We start from the raw sequence: 13,751 nt of genomic DNA, 5'->3' as shown, positions 1-13,751 counted from the left end.
GATTTATACAAGATTAACATTTGTCATAACCCTTATCTCTGCATAAGCATGATTGCATAAAAAAACATTAAATGTTAAGAGAAAACAAGATCTTCATCACAAACAGGTGAAACGACACCAGATGTGTCTAATTCTCACCCTGTGGTTTCAGGAAAAAATAACATATAATAATAAAAACAGCAAACAACTAAATCTTGCTGCGTGAAATCATATTAAATCTAGTGTTTATATCTCACGTTTTAATATTGCTCCTTTTTCTTAAGGGATATTTTACCATTCAAATTATTTATTTATTTATTTTTGTTAATATAACGTCATTTGTCCTGTGAGATTGTCTTATTAAGTTGCCAAAGACATTTTTATCAATCCCGCCAATATTCCACCAATATTCTACTCATTCAGAATGGGGGTTTGGTGTAAAATTGTGCTTGATTTTAAAGAGGCTTACACACTCTGCACAGAGCTTGCGATTTCTTTACGGTGTTGATGAACAGAAGCTCATGAAGCCATGACTTAACATCCAAACTCACCAGTGAACAACACATGTCAACTGAGTTTTATATGAAATAATGGACTATTTTTTTTTTGCTGCACAACAGCCTGGACCCATGTATCCCTCCACTATTTTAATGATATGCGATAATAAATACAGGTTTTCAACCCATAATCTTCTCAGAACTCTGGTAAAACAGTTTGTAGTCATAAGCATTGGGTGGTGAAGTTTCTCTAGAATGTAGCATTTCACACCAAACCCACTCTGAATGACTCTGTTCACATATGAATATATGTAGAGAATTTGCTGAATGGATTACTTTTTTTAAATAATAAAAATAGCTTGCTAATATACAGTAGAGGCCGATAGTTTGGACACACCTTCCCTTTTTAATGCTTTTTTATGAATATTTACATTGTAGATTCTCACTGAAGGCATCAAAACTATGAATGAACACATGTGGAGTTTTATGTACTCCACACAGTCACCGGACCTGAACCCAATCCAGATGGTTTGTGGTGAGCTGGAGCACAGAGTGAAGAAGGCAAAGGAGCAGCAAGTGCTAAACACCTCTGGGAACTCCTTCTTTCCTTCAAGACTGTTGGAAAACTTTTCATTTCAGGTGGACACCTCTTGAAGCTCATTGAGAGAATGATGCCGAAGGTGTGCAAAGCAGTAATCAGAGCTAAGGGTGGCTTTTATTTATTTTGAAGAAACTACAATATACAACATGTTTGTTTTTTAGTTATTTCACCTTTTTTATTAAGTACATAAAACTCCACATGTGTTCATTCATAGTTTTGATGCTTTAGTGAGAATCTCCAATGTAAATAGTCATGAAAATAAAGAAAACGCATTGAAAGAGAGAAAGTGTGTCCAAACTTTTGGTCTGTACTGTAAAGAGAAGGGGAATATAAAGTTGGGAGTCTTGCCCATGGACTCTTACTGATGTAGAGTTGTGGGCTCGTCCAATCTGTGAAGGAGATGGCAGTGTTGTTACATTGTTACACGCTTGTTACAGTATTTAAGATGATTTCACTTGCAGGATTTTGTGTTTTTACAGTGATAGTAATTAGCTTTGATCTGCAGAGCCCCCGAAAGGACATGGCACGAATAACAAATCACATATGTTTAAGTAAAAAGAAAACCTCTGCCTGTTAAATGACTGTAGATGATTTTATTAATCTGATTATCTCGAAATAGATATATCCAGACAATAATAGGAAAGACATAAGTGCATTACCCACCCTCGCCACTATTATCACCCCAAATTCACTGTACATGTTTATGGATGTTATGAGGTTAATTCAGCCATTTTCATTATTATAAAGAAAATTGAATTCTTTAATTTTTATTTGCATTTTATGTCATACTGGGGGGCAAACACAAGGGCATTGTTTCATTGCTCGCAACCCAACACCACTATACTGTGATCTCAGCCCAGAGGCGAAGTCACATGACTGCAGTACTGTGCGAAACTCATAGGCGACAAACGTAAAAAGCAGGTAAAAGTGTCCCAAATCTAATCTTTTATTCCATATGTGACACAGATGTTTTATTATACGTGTTATTATTTGTGTGAACAGCAAATGCACCTTGAATCTGCCATTTTCAATTATGATTTGTGCCATTTAAATTGTTTGGTATTAAAATCTAATACGTATCAGATTTGCTGCTTTGTCTGAATGGCCAAATCAGAATTTATGAGAAGAGACAAAATGTCATGAGAAGAATTCTCAGTGATGAGCACAGGATGAAACCAAAACTTCATGTGAAGTGCTGTAGTGTTTAACACAAGTGCATCAGTTACACAGCATGAACTGTCAAAATGTCAGATGTGGGTGACATAAAAAAGATATTACTGGTCTAAGCGCTGCCACTATGATCGGGAGATCGCCGGTTCGAATCCTGTTTATGTAGCTTGCCATCAGCTACCAGAGCCCTGAGAGAGCACAACTGGCCTTGCTCTCTCTGGGTGGGTAGATGGTACTTTATCCTCACATCAATCCAAAAGGGTGATGTTGCACAGCACAAGGCGCCTGTATCGGAACTGAGTCGCTGCGCTTTCCTCCAAACGAGCTTTGATGCTACTCGGTAATGCTGCATCAGAAGCAGTGAGTAACACAAATGCAATAGTTACTTTTACTGGTAATGAGTTACTTTTATAGTGGAGTAACTTTTTTGAGAAGTAACTAGTAACTATTACTAATTACTTTTTCAAAGTAACGTGCCCAACACTGATCAGCAGCAGTTTAAAAAAAGGGTGGTGGCTGACTTCACATGTATCGGAGGAAGCATGTGCTAGTCTTCACCCTCCTGGTGTGTTGGGGCATCACTAGTGATAGAGGGAGTCCTAATGAGTGGGTTGGTAATTAGCCATGTAAATTGGGGAAAAAAGTGGAAAAAGATTAAATAAAATTAAATAAAACAGAAAAGATAGTATGAACAGCCTAAAATAAACACTAGATTTGAGCCACTTTTACCTGCTGTGTGAATGCAGCTATAAATGCACTCACAGACAGACAGACTGACAGACTGACGTGAGTCAACCCAGGCTTGTTTATTTACACACAAGCGCACCAATTACTCCCAGACACTGCCTCTCTAACCCTGTCTGAGTCTCCAGTATGAGTCTGCTGGCGAGCACTGAAACACTTAACAAGCACACATCATAATCTTCTTCATTTATTATCCTGAGATAATATCTAGTCAAGTCATTTCACAGACAGAAGGTTTTTTTTTTTACCCATGTTTATTTTTCCCTCTTCATGTACTTTTGGGTTCTCTGTATTGACCTGTTTTTTTGATTGGCTTAAAACTTCCTATACATGCTGGTAGGTTCAATCTGATTGCTCGCAGATTTGGAGTGTTTTAATTGCAGCTAAAAGACATCATTATCATGAAAAAATCTGATACTTTATCTTTTCCAGACCCCCCGCACTGCTATGCAGAACCAAAACTACCAAAAAAAATAAAATAAATAAATAAATAAAAACTTAAGTAAATCACTCAAAATAAGCAATATGGTGATTAAAACAGTAAAGAATAAAATGAATACATATACATAAAAATAAATATCTAAATAGTTTCTTTATTAACATTTGTTTAATTTTCTTTTGATTTATTTGTTTATTTATTTGCATAACTATTTATTTCTGCATTCATTTATTATCTGATTTATTTATTTCTGCATTCATTTATTTCCCGATTTATTTATTTCTGTTTTTCCTTGTCCTTATGATAATGTTAATGAAGGGGTGTTTTTTTCACATACAGGCTTAGCAATCAAGCCCAGAGAGAGAGGAGCTGATATGAGCAGAAGAGTCCAGGAGCCAAAGAAGCGAGACATGTACAATCGATCTAGGGTATCTGACATCGATCAACCAATAGGAATGCTGAGACACCGTGACATCATTACTAGACAGACCCTTCATTATCATATAAGGACAAGGAAAAACAGAAATAAATACATTGGGAAATAAATTCATGCAGAAATAAATAGTTATGTAAATAAATAAACAAATGAATCAAAAGAAAAATTAAACAATGTTATTAAAGAAACCCATAAATAACAGTTTATTAAGATATTTATTTTTATGTATGTATATTTATTTTTATATTAATTATAATTATTCTTTACCATTTTAATCACCATTTTACTTTTATTGAGTGATTTATATACGCTTTTATTTATTTAATTGTTTATTTTTTATTTGGGTAGTTTTGGTCCTCCATACACTGCAGAATCTTTTATATTTAAAAGCTTCCAAAATTTCCTTAAACTCTTAGAGAGTCTCAAAAATCTAAGCTTTTCTTTCCCTGATATATTGATCTGATCCCAAACTAGGAGGAGATGACCCAGGTGGTATAACCTTAATAATAAGCAGGCAGAGGAGGACAAAATACCAACAGCTATCTGATAGTAGAAAAATTGGTAATAAAATAAGTTTAATAAATTAATAAACTCCAATTAATAAACTCTAAAAGATTTGATTTAAAAAGGGTCAAAAGGAGACAAGTCCTATACATTTTACACATCCCTCCAAGAATTGTAGCTATCTGTGCTATTCAATATCTCAAATAAAGGTTAAGAATGCGTCTCTGGTTAGCTGAGTATCCGCCTCTGCCTGCAGGTGGTTTTATTAATTAGGGTATTTAGTCTGATTTCAGTTAAACATGACTTATTTCAACTTTCGTATTCATAGAAAGTAGAAATACACCTCATATGAATCCTGTATTCCTAATGTATCATAAATATAACATTTATAATGCATAATATAGCATACATTATACATATAATGACCATCATAAGCTTGCATAATAACATAAGAACATAGAACATACTGATATAAGGCATTATAATATAAGGGAGGTTTCATGGCTAAATTGGAGCAGCCTGGTGGCCAATCTTCATTAACTGCACATTGCACCAGTAAGAGCAGAGTGTGAAGGTTTAATTAGCAGGGTAAGAGCACAGTTTTGCTCAAGATATTACAATGCACACAACATTATGGGTGACATACCAGAGTTCAAAAGAGCACAAATTGTTCGTGCATGTCTTGCTGGAGCATCTGTGACCTAGACAGCAAGTCTTTGTGATGCATCAAGAGCCACAGTATCCAGGGTAATGTCAGCATACCACCAAGAAGGACCAACCATATCCAACAGGATTAACTGTGGACGCTGTAAGAGGAAGCTGTCTGAAAGGGATGTTCGGGTGCTAACCCGGACTGTATCCAAAAAACATAAAACCACGGCTGATCAAATCACGGCAGAATTCAATGTGCACCTCAACTCTCCTGTTTCCACCAGAACTGTCTGTCAGGACAATAAATTATTGTGGTCTAAAACCAGGTGTTTCAGTTTCATTGTTCAACCCCTGTATGTCACTATGTTTTATTAGTTATCGTTCTTATATGTTACTATGCAAGCTTATGGTGGTCATTATAACATATTCTCTACACAATATACAACAATATAAATACAGGATTCACAGAAAGAGTTACTAAAAGTTTTAAGGGAAAGTATATTAAGATTTCATTAAAACTGCTAAACAAGCTAACAGTAGGTTGCACTGGACTGTCCAAATCATTTTCTTTCAACGTTTGACTAAATAAGTTCAGAAACCCACCAGGTATCTCCTCAAAGCCTGGCTTTCTTCTGTATTCAACGGTTGCCCAAAGCACAGATCTCACCAATAAAGTCACTGTTATTTCCTTGGTTAAAGTCAAGATTCATATAGGAGAATCCAGACCAAAGTTCAGCACTTTAGTGCAGCGTCTGCTCCTTATTAATAAGCCCTTATATAAATGAGAATTTAACAAACTTATCTAGAGTTAAAAGGTACAGCATTACAACGTTATGTAAATACATAGCAATCAAAGCACTAAACGAATGGAAAACGACACATTTCATTATACACTGTACACCATCCCTTTGATTGGTAACTAATGTTTCATCCGAGCATTTAGTTACAATGCATTATTAAAAGTGATTATATGAAACATTATTTACTATACATAGCACAAGCTTCGAACATGGCAAGACGTATTTAAAGATCGGAAAGGGAAATGTCAAAAGTGCGCTGGAACACTGGAAGCACTTCAACTTGCGTTCGTCAGATGCTACAAGTTTAGTGTTACTTCCGTTTTTGTTTTGTTTTTTGTTTTGTTTTTTTACGAACACTGTACAAAAAAGAAAAACCAGTTAAATCATACACAATGTATTGCTAGACAAGAGACGCAAGCGTATCTACCCCATCACGCAGGATCTGGGTAAAGGACGCTTGCGTTTTTAGGAAGCTTTAAAAACAACAGTCATTGAGTCATTTTAGGTGCTACAATGGAATCAGGAGAGATTGATTAAGTACTAATCCCTGATGCTTAGAAACTCCACAAACGAACAGTCGATATTTGCTCCATCGAGACATCAGAGCAGCATCGGAGACGTTTGTGTACTCTGCTCAAACTCTTCTGATTTCATTTTTTTTGGTCCTGCACCTGCTAGCACTGCATTAAATAACTTAATTAATAAAGAATTGCAAGCCTTAGTTAAGTTATTTAACATTTATGCTCAGTAGTTCTGTCTAAAATAATCCTGACGTGAAGTCACTTGTTGCTTAGACTCTGAAAGTTATTGCCAGAGAAATTCTCAACCTCAAAAAAAAAAACACTTTCCTCAATCCTCTGGCATTAGAGCATTGAGGATTGGCCTTATCATCACAGCTCCCCCTACTGTCTGGAGGCAGCAAAGTCATAGATGTATATGCAGAGAGATGCAGAGTTTTTACAGGGAAGCAAGTTCCTTTCAAAAGCCTTCTGAAGGTCGACCCCAAAACACGTTCCAGCCAATAACGTTGCTTTTTCCTTGCATGGGTTGCATGTACTGTAATTGGCTCATCTCAGAGCTTCTGTCTGGTTGGATGGTTGCTGTGAGTCGAGGTGGCCGGTGGCCTTGTTTGTCCTTGGCGAGCCACAGGCTCACCCGAGGCCAAAAACAACCCCCTGGAGGCATCTCCATGGAGACAATACCACAGATCATAGCAGGTCCAGATAATTAGATCACATGGCCAGATTCAGCATAGACCCGCAAGACTGCATTAATGCAACCCTGTGTCAATCAGGTTGTTTAAAAATGGACTTCGGTCTGGGAAAACTCAACAACTGCATTTCCTGCAGATCTGACCTGGCAGTTTGTCTCACATTGGAAATGAACTCTTTCTCAAAATAGCGCTGGAGACAGAGAATGAGAGAGGGAAGGAGGGAGGATGGGAGAATGGGAGGGAGGGAGATGTACATGGGTTTCACTGGAGAATCTTTTGGAGACCATTCGTTCAGGTAGTAAGACGTTGTCGAGTTACACAGTCGGCGCTTTGATTTTCCAATTCTGTCTCGTCCTTCGTTGGGAAGTGGTCCAAATCAATAAATCCCTCAAGCGGTGTTCTTACATCCCTTATTATCCTGTAACAGTCAAGATCTGCATATCATCTACATCCTCTACGGCTCTCTGGAAATCTCTCTTTGCCAATCCTGTAGAGGTCAAAATGTCTTATTGCTCTAGTCTGAAAAGACTGAATTCGCAGAGATTGCATCAATTATGCCATTTGTCAGACAGGGAGAGGAATGAGAATCATGAATGTGACAGAAAGAGGGAATGAGAATCATGAATCTTTTAGGGAGAAACCCGTGGCGTAGCTTCCCTTTTGTAGTACGTCCTTTTACTGCAGTGCTACGCTTCTTGCAGTCATGCAGTTTCGTATTCATGCTGGTCTCGTGGCAGAGTGTGTGTCTGCGTCTGGCTCTAGAGGAGATGCAGGATCTGAAGTTTCTGGCTCTGCCGTGTTAAAGATGGGCCATCATTAATTACAGCGCCCCCTGCAGTGCCGTGCCAACGAGTCAGTCAGACGTGTAGCTTGGAACAGCTTGGAAGGGCTGAGATCCAGCAGCAGCGGCAGCCATCACTCATCCACCCCTGCCTGGGAAATGCTAACATCTGATCTACTCTGCCCTCACAGAGGTTAGCGTAGAATAGCACAGCCTCAACCCATCCTTCAAAGAGGCTTCCATAGAGTAGAATCCACCCTGACCCTGGGCAGAAAGTTATGTATAGGAGAGCTTCTAATTATTTATCAAGAGGAAACTGCTGGCTTGGGTGCTCTGGGTCACGTTTTTTATAGGGTAATCTGATGGGTATTATCATGCAGATGTTAAAGATAGAGAGAGGTAGAGTTCAACAAGCTCAAAATAGCTGCATTCTTTCACGCCCGTATCGAGCGTTCTCTGTGTGAACAAGATGTCAGTCTCAAAAGGGAATTACTCACTTTTAGCAAGTGCGTCATGTCTGCTGCTAGCAATAAATTAACTGAGGTGAAATCATCTAAGGTGCGCATGCATATATAAGGATTGTTAACATGCTCATCCCTGAAAGGAGACAGATATATCCAACAGTGTCTCCAACAGAAAGGAAGAGCAGTCTCTCCTGAACTCCTTAACCGAGACTTTAGCCCCTCTGTTGCTATGATACCCTGATCTCCTCAGGCAGCTCTTGTCCCTGGCACTGCTCCTGTGTATCTGAGCTCGGTGACCTTGAGTCTACCTGTGCACTTTGCCTTTTTGCAGGGGGTAGGAAAAGAAAAGCAGAAACACAAATAGCAACAGCTGGAGAGAGGCTGTGATGGCTACACCCTGGAGTGATGTCAAGAGTGCCTTTGTCCCTCTCGACCTCAAAGTCTTTAGAGTACCTGACCTGACTAAAAGAAGAGTTTTCAAACTGTTCCTGTCTCACTGCAAGTTTTGTGAAGTTGTGGAGCCACCAAAATCACACCCAATCACAACCCAACCCTTAACTCTAGTAGCACCCAGTTAACACCTTAATGACACTCAACTGTTTGTCTACAATTGATTTTTAGCCAACCTTACTTTTATTAAAGCTATATTCAGCTCTGTTTTAAACCCTATAGCCTAATATACCTAAGCCTTCTCCCCAAACCAATAACACCTAATCCAATCAATGGCTATCCCTGTTCTAAACCATTTATAACCACAAACTCTAACAACAATGCAAAATTCCTAAACCTATCCATGCCCAACCCTGTTCCTTCACAGCTCTTCTCCTTCCTCACCTTTCTCAGTCCTATGCTCTAGATCTGTCTGAGTGATGTCTCCCAGTGTGTCATCCAGAGGTTGTTGAGAACTGACAGCCCAATTGTTCTGTCCAGACGGGTGTGTGAGGAGTGGGATGTTGGGCTTTGAGAATGCCCCGTTCTGGCAGTGCAAGTCACCACACTTTGGGACGACTTAACACAGGTCTTGAGATCGTGGAGACCAGACAACCGAGAGACACAGGGGGAGTTAGAGAAACAAGACGTCCAGGAAATCCCAAAGATCAAAGAAAGAGAGAGAGAGAGTCGTGACTGGTTCTCTCCTCTTCCAGTTCTCTCCAACAGTAAAGAAAATTATGACAACTACCAACTTTACTTTTATCTTAATAAAACCAATTCCAAGCACACACGTTATTTTATAATCTCCTCCTTTCTCCTCTTCCTCCACAATTCCCTCGTCCTCTCCCTCTCCCCATCGTGACTCCAGCTCTGCGTTCACACGGTCACCTCTGTCTTGCTGTTTGTGGGCAGCCCCTTGTGTTTTGGGAGGAGGTGAGGGGATTGTCCGTACCCCAGAGGCTGAGAGAACAGCTCTGGCAGCGTCTCTATGCTAAACTGCCGCTTGTTGGAGTAGGCCTGGCGCCGGCTGTTGGGGTGCGACTGCGGTGGTTGCGGCTGGCCCATGAGGGGCACCTGATGCTGGACAGGGCTTTTGCTGGGGTCCCAGGCTTTGAAGGCCGAGCTGGAGGTGAGCGGGTGGGTGTTGGTTTTGGAGATCTTGGGCTTGGGGAACTGGGCGGGCGTGATGGTGATGGCGAGGGGGGCGTGGATATCCGGAGGCGGCAGGAAGGGCTTGTCTTTGGGATGGAAGGCGATGGGTTGGAAGGTTGCGGGAGAAGACTGGCGGTGTGTGTAGTCCACCATGGGATAACTCTTGTAATAGTCTCTGGCAGCCGTATCTGCAAAGCAGAGAGAAAGGGAGGGTTAGAGAATGGTACAAAGTGTTCAGTGATATACAGCCCAGAGTATTGACATTCTCTGCCATCTATTACATAAGCCACAGTCGGGGATTTCAGACCAATGTTATATAGTATAGAACTGCAAGCAACTTCCCAGAAGCACCACTGGAAACTGTTGTTTGGAAGATAAATGAAGCATGAACATTTGACAGCTCTAAATGTCTGTAAAAGATTGGATCAAAACATCTATTGCAACAAAATTATCTTTCTAAAGGTTTTCTAAAGGTTGTTGATGTATTACGGATTACAGATGCATTTCAGACCAGTTGGTTCTTCATGATAAATAGAAACAAACTCTAACAAACTGATCTAATTTTACAAGGAAAAGTAAAGTAAATAATCAAATACAGAACATTGCTGGAAATAAAGCAATCCCATGTGAGAGTTTATTAATTTCAGTAAATAAATAGAAAAACAAATAAATATCAATGGATACAAGAAGATCAGCTGCTTATTGGGGGACACTGGTAGAACCAAAAACAGTTCCTCACTTAATAAACTTATGAAGTTGAAGATGTTGTTTGAATTTATATTGAAAAAGTGCAATGCAACATTCCTTAGTCCGTCTTTTCTATTGGCTCCTGTAAACCTTTATTTGCAAAAAAAAAAAAAAAAAACGTGCTCACCATCAGTGTGTAGTCTTGCCCCCCAGCCCTACGTTCCTCTGGGTATGCAGTTAATTCAGTTAATACTTAATATAATGGTTGACTGCTTGCCTACATTGTTGTAGGTCATAAGAGCAAGTTACCAGTTTTTTTACAGAATACAGTATATACAGTAAAATACTGTTTAAATAAATGACAGTAGATGCACTGTAAAATAACAGTACAATACTTTTGGTGTAGCTCACCTCCATTCTCCCACAGCGTTCCGAGATCGCGTTTGCCCAAACACCCTTCAGACTGGGTGACATGGGGCATAATTTGCCCTGATAAATCGTTTTTTCTATCGCTTTTCAGCTCAAGGTAGCTCCACTCCTTCTTGCTAGAATCCGGAGAGCTCTGACATTTAAAACAAGGCATTAATAACTTAAAAAGTGCACAAGAAGCTTAGCAGCTTAGAAGCGTAGCAGCCGGCGCCAGGAGTAATGGCGGCGCTCGGAGCTGAAGCTAGCGTTATGGGAAGTAAACAGTGTTTTTAAAAAGCTTCTTGTGCACTTTTTTAATTATTAATGCCTCGTTTTAAATGTTAGGGCTCTCTAGATTCTAGCAAGGAGGTGTGGAGCTATTTTGAGTCTGGATAACAGTGGAAAAAAGCTTTTATCAGGGCAAATTATGCCCTGTTTCACCCAGTATAAAGGGTGTTTGGACAAACTGTTACAATTTCTGGATCTCGGACCGCTGTGGGAGAACAGAGGTGTGCTTTTCAACAAAGGTAAGTACTTTTTTATCATGTTTTACTACAGCAAAAGTCCATTTTACACCAGAGTTCTCCTATAATGACTGTAGCTTTACAGGACAATGTTTTACAGTGAGTTAATTCTCTATTCTATTCCCTGGCTTTAATATTGACTTGTGTTAAAGCCTGTGTGTGTTGTGAGCCTTACAAAGGCGACGTCTTAAAAAGGCAGAAGTACGATTTAATCACGAGCAGCTGAGAATCACTGGTTCTGACGCAAGCCCGAATGCCCCAGGGTTTCTCTTCAACATACACTCACACACACAAGCCAAGGCTTTGCCCCCAGTTAACATGGAAATGAATCCGGAATCTAAAATGCTAAAACGAATCTCTCACGGGCAGCGTCTGCCGGAGAGAGCTCTCTCAGATAAGAACAGCAGCAGCAGAGCTTGTGGAGCTCCAGGTTTCTTGCTACAGCTGAGGATTTATTGTTGCACAGATGCAACATTCTGAAAATAAACACCATCAGTCATTACAGGTGGAGCATTTACGCTTTACGCTTTTATTTATATGCTCATTTAGGCCTTGGTTCAGACAGGAAGCTCTGCAGTCACAATAGCTAAAATATGCACCTGTGATTCAGTTTAACCAAAACTAAAATTTAAATCATCATGAAAATCTCTTGTGACCTGTAATATTGTTATACTGTCAGGTGTAGCAAGAGAGGAGACGCAGAGAATCGACACAAATGCGATTTATTTATTTACAAACAGGAAAATAAAAGAAAACTTAACAAAGATACACAGATACAATATGACTGGATAAAAAGAAACAACTTTACTGATGTGAAAAATGCACAAGAACCGACAAACAAACGCTGAAACAAAGGGGCAATATACAGCTCTGGAAAAATAGAGACACTTAAAAATGATGAGTTTCTTTGATTTTACAGAACTGAAAACCTCTGGAATATAATCAAGAGGAAGATGGATGATCACAAGCCATCAAACCAAGCTAAACTGCTTAAATTTCTGCACCAGAAGTGTAAAGCATAAAGTTATCCAAAAGCAGTGTGTAAGACTGGTGGAGGAGAGCATGCCAAGATGCACGACAACTGTGATTAAAGACCAGGGTTATTCCACCAAATATTGATTTCTTATGAATATGAACTTGTTTTCTTTGCATTATTTGACGTCTGAAAGCTCTACATCTTTTTTGTTTGTTATTTCAGACATTTCTCATTTTCTGCAAATAAATGCTCTAAATTACAATATTTTTATTTGGAATTTGGGAGAAATGTTGTCTGTAGTTTATAGAATAAAACAACAATGTTCATTTTACTCAAACATAAACCTATAAATAGCAAAATCATCAGAGAAACTGATTCAGAAACTGAAGTGGTCTCTTATTTTTTTCCAGAGCTGTATACACGAAAGAGAACAGGAAACACCAGGGGAGAGGTAATGAGGGGACGGAGCTACAAATGACACGTAGGAGCACTGAAGAAAAAGGCAGAGACAAGGAGAACACCGAGCCAAGAGCAAGAAAGCACATGGCTAGAAAAAACACACACAGGAACACAGAGATAGAAAAGGACGGACAGAAAACAGGACAAAAACGTGACAAATACCTGTAATATGCTCTATGCACACACATCTGCCCATTTTAATACACAATTTCTGCATCATTTACTGAATTGAACAGACTGGTCAAAAAAATATCAAATCGAATCAAATCACAATCAGATTTGTCACATGCACACTTATGTGTAGTTAGGCCTGAGATGAAATGCTTTCCCAACAGTCTGGTCATATAGAAATACAAGATAAAATGACAAGATGGATACAAAAAGAAGAAATTTTAAATATTATCATATGAAAATATCATATTTTAAATATCAATCCAAACACAAGGTTAATAAGTCACAGAAGTTCAGAGGGTAGATTACTTTATTTTTATATTGAAATATAGATTAAATCTCATGACTAGCTTTCATTGAATATACTGTATTTTTCGCACTATATGACGCACCAGATTATAAGACACACTATTTATAAATGTGTATTTTCTGGTCTATTTTCATACATAAGACACACTAGTAAGTAACAGGGGTGTCGCCATGTTTACCTTATAATTCAGCAGGTCTCGCTGCTGGGTGGTGGTGAGGGTGTAACTAAGTAAAGTAAAGCTAAGCTAAGTAAACAAAACTGCAGTTCTTAAAAAAAACAAGCACTGGGCGTTCACTTACACATATTTCTCTCCTAAAAACTGTTTGTTTGGGTGAGCAAAGCACTCCTGTTTA

General features: G+C 39.0%; 1 protein-coding gene across 3 annotated transcripts in view; it reads right to left on the bottom strand.

The window, feature by feature from the left end:
* Positions 1-4,163: 4,163 nt before the first annotated feature.
* The window catches only part of LOC125794066 (protein shisa-8-like), a 124,210-nt gene continuing 114,622 nt past the window's right edge, over positions 4,164-13,751 (bottom strand). For all 3 annotated transcript variants that reach the window (XM_049473503.1, XM_049473505.1, XM_049473504.1), the window contains one exon: positions 4,164-10,051. In XM_049473503.1, coding sequence (XP_049329460.1) covers positions 9,588-10,051 — 464 coding nt within the window. In that variant the 3' untranslated portion in view covers positions 4,164-9,587. The remainder of the gene's footprint in view (positions 10,052-13,751) is intronic.

The sequence above is a fragment of the Astyanax mexicanus genome, unplaced genomic scaffold, assembly GCF_023375975.1.
Source record: "Astyanax mexicanus isolate ESR-SI-001 unplaced genomic scaffold, AstMex3_surface scaffold_38, whole genome shotgun sequence".
In the NCBI taxonomy this organism is placed as follows: Eukaryota; Metazoa; Chordata; class Actinopteri; order Characiformes; family Acestrorhamphidae; genus Astyanax; species Astyanax mexicanus.
The sequence above is the reverse complement of the archived record's forward strand: the minus strand, read 5'-3'. Positions and strand labels throughout refer to the sequence as shown.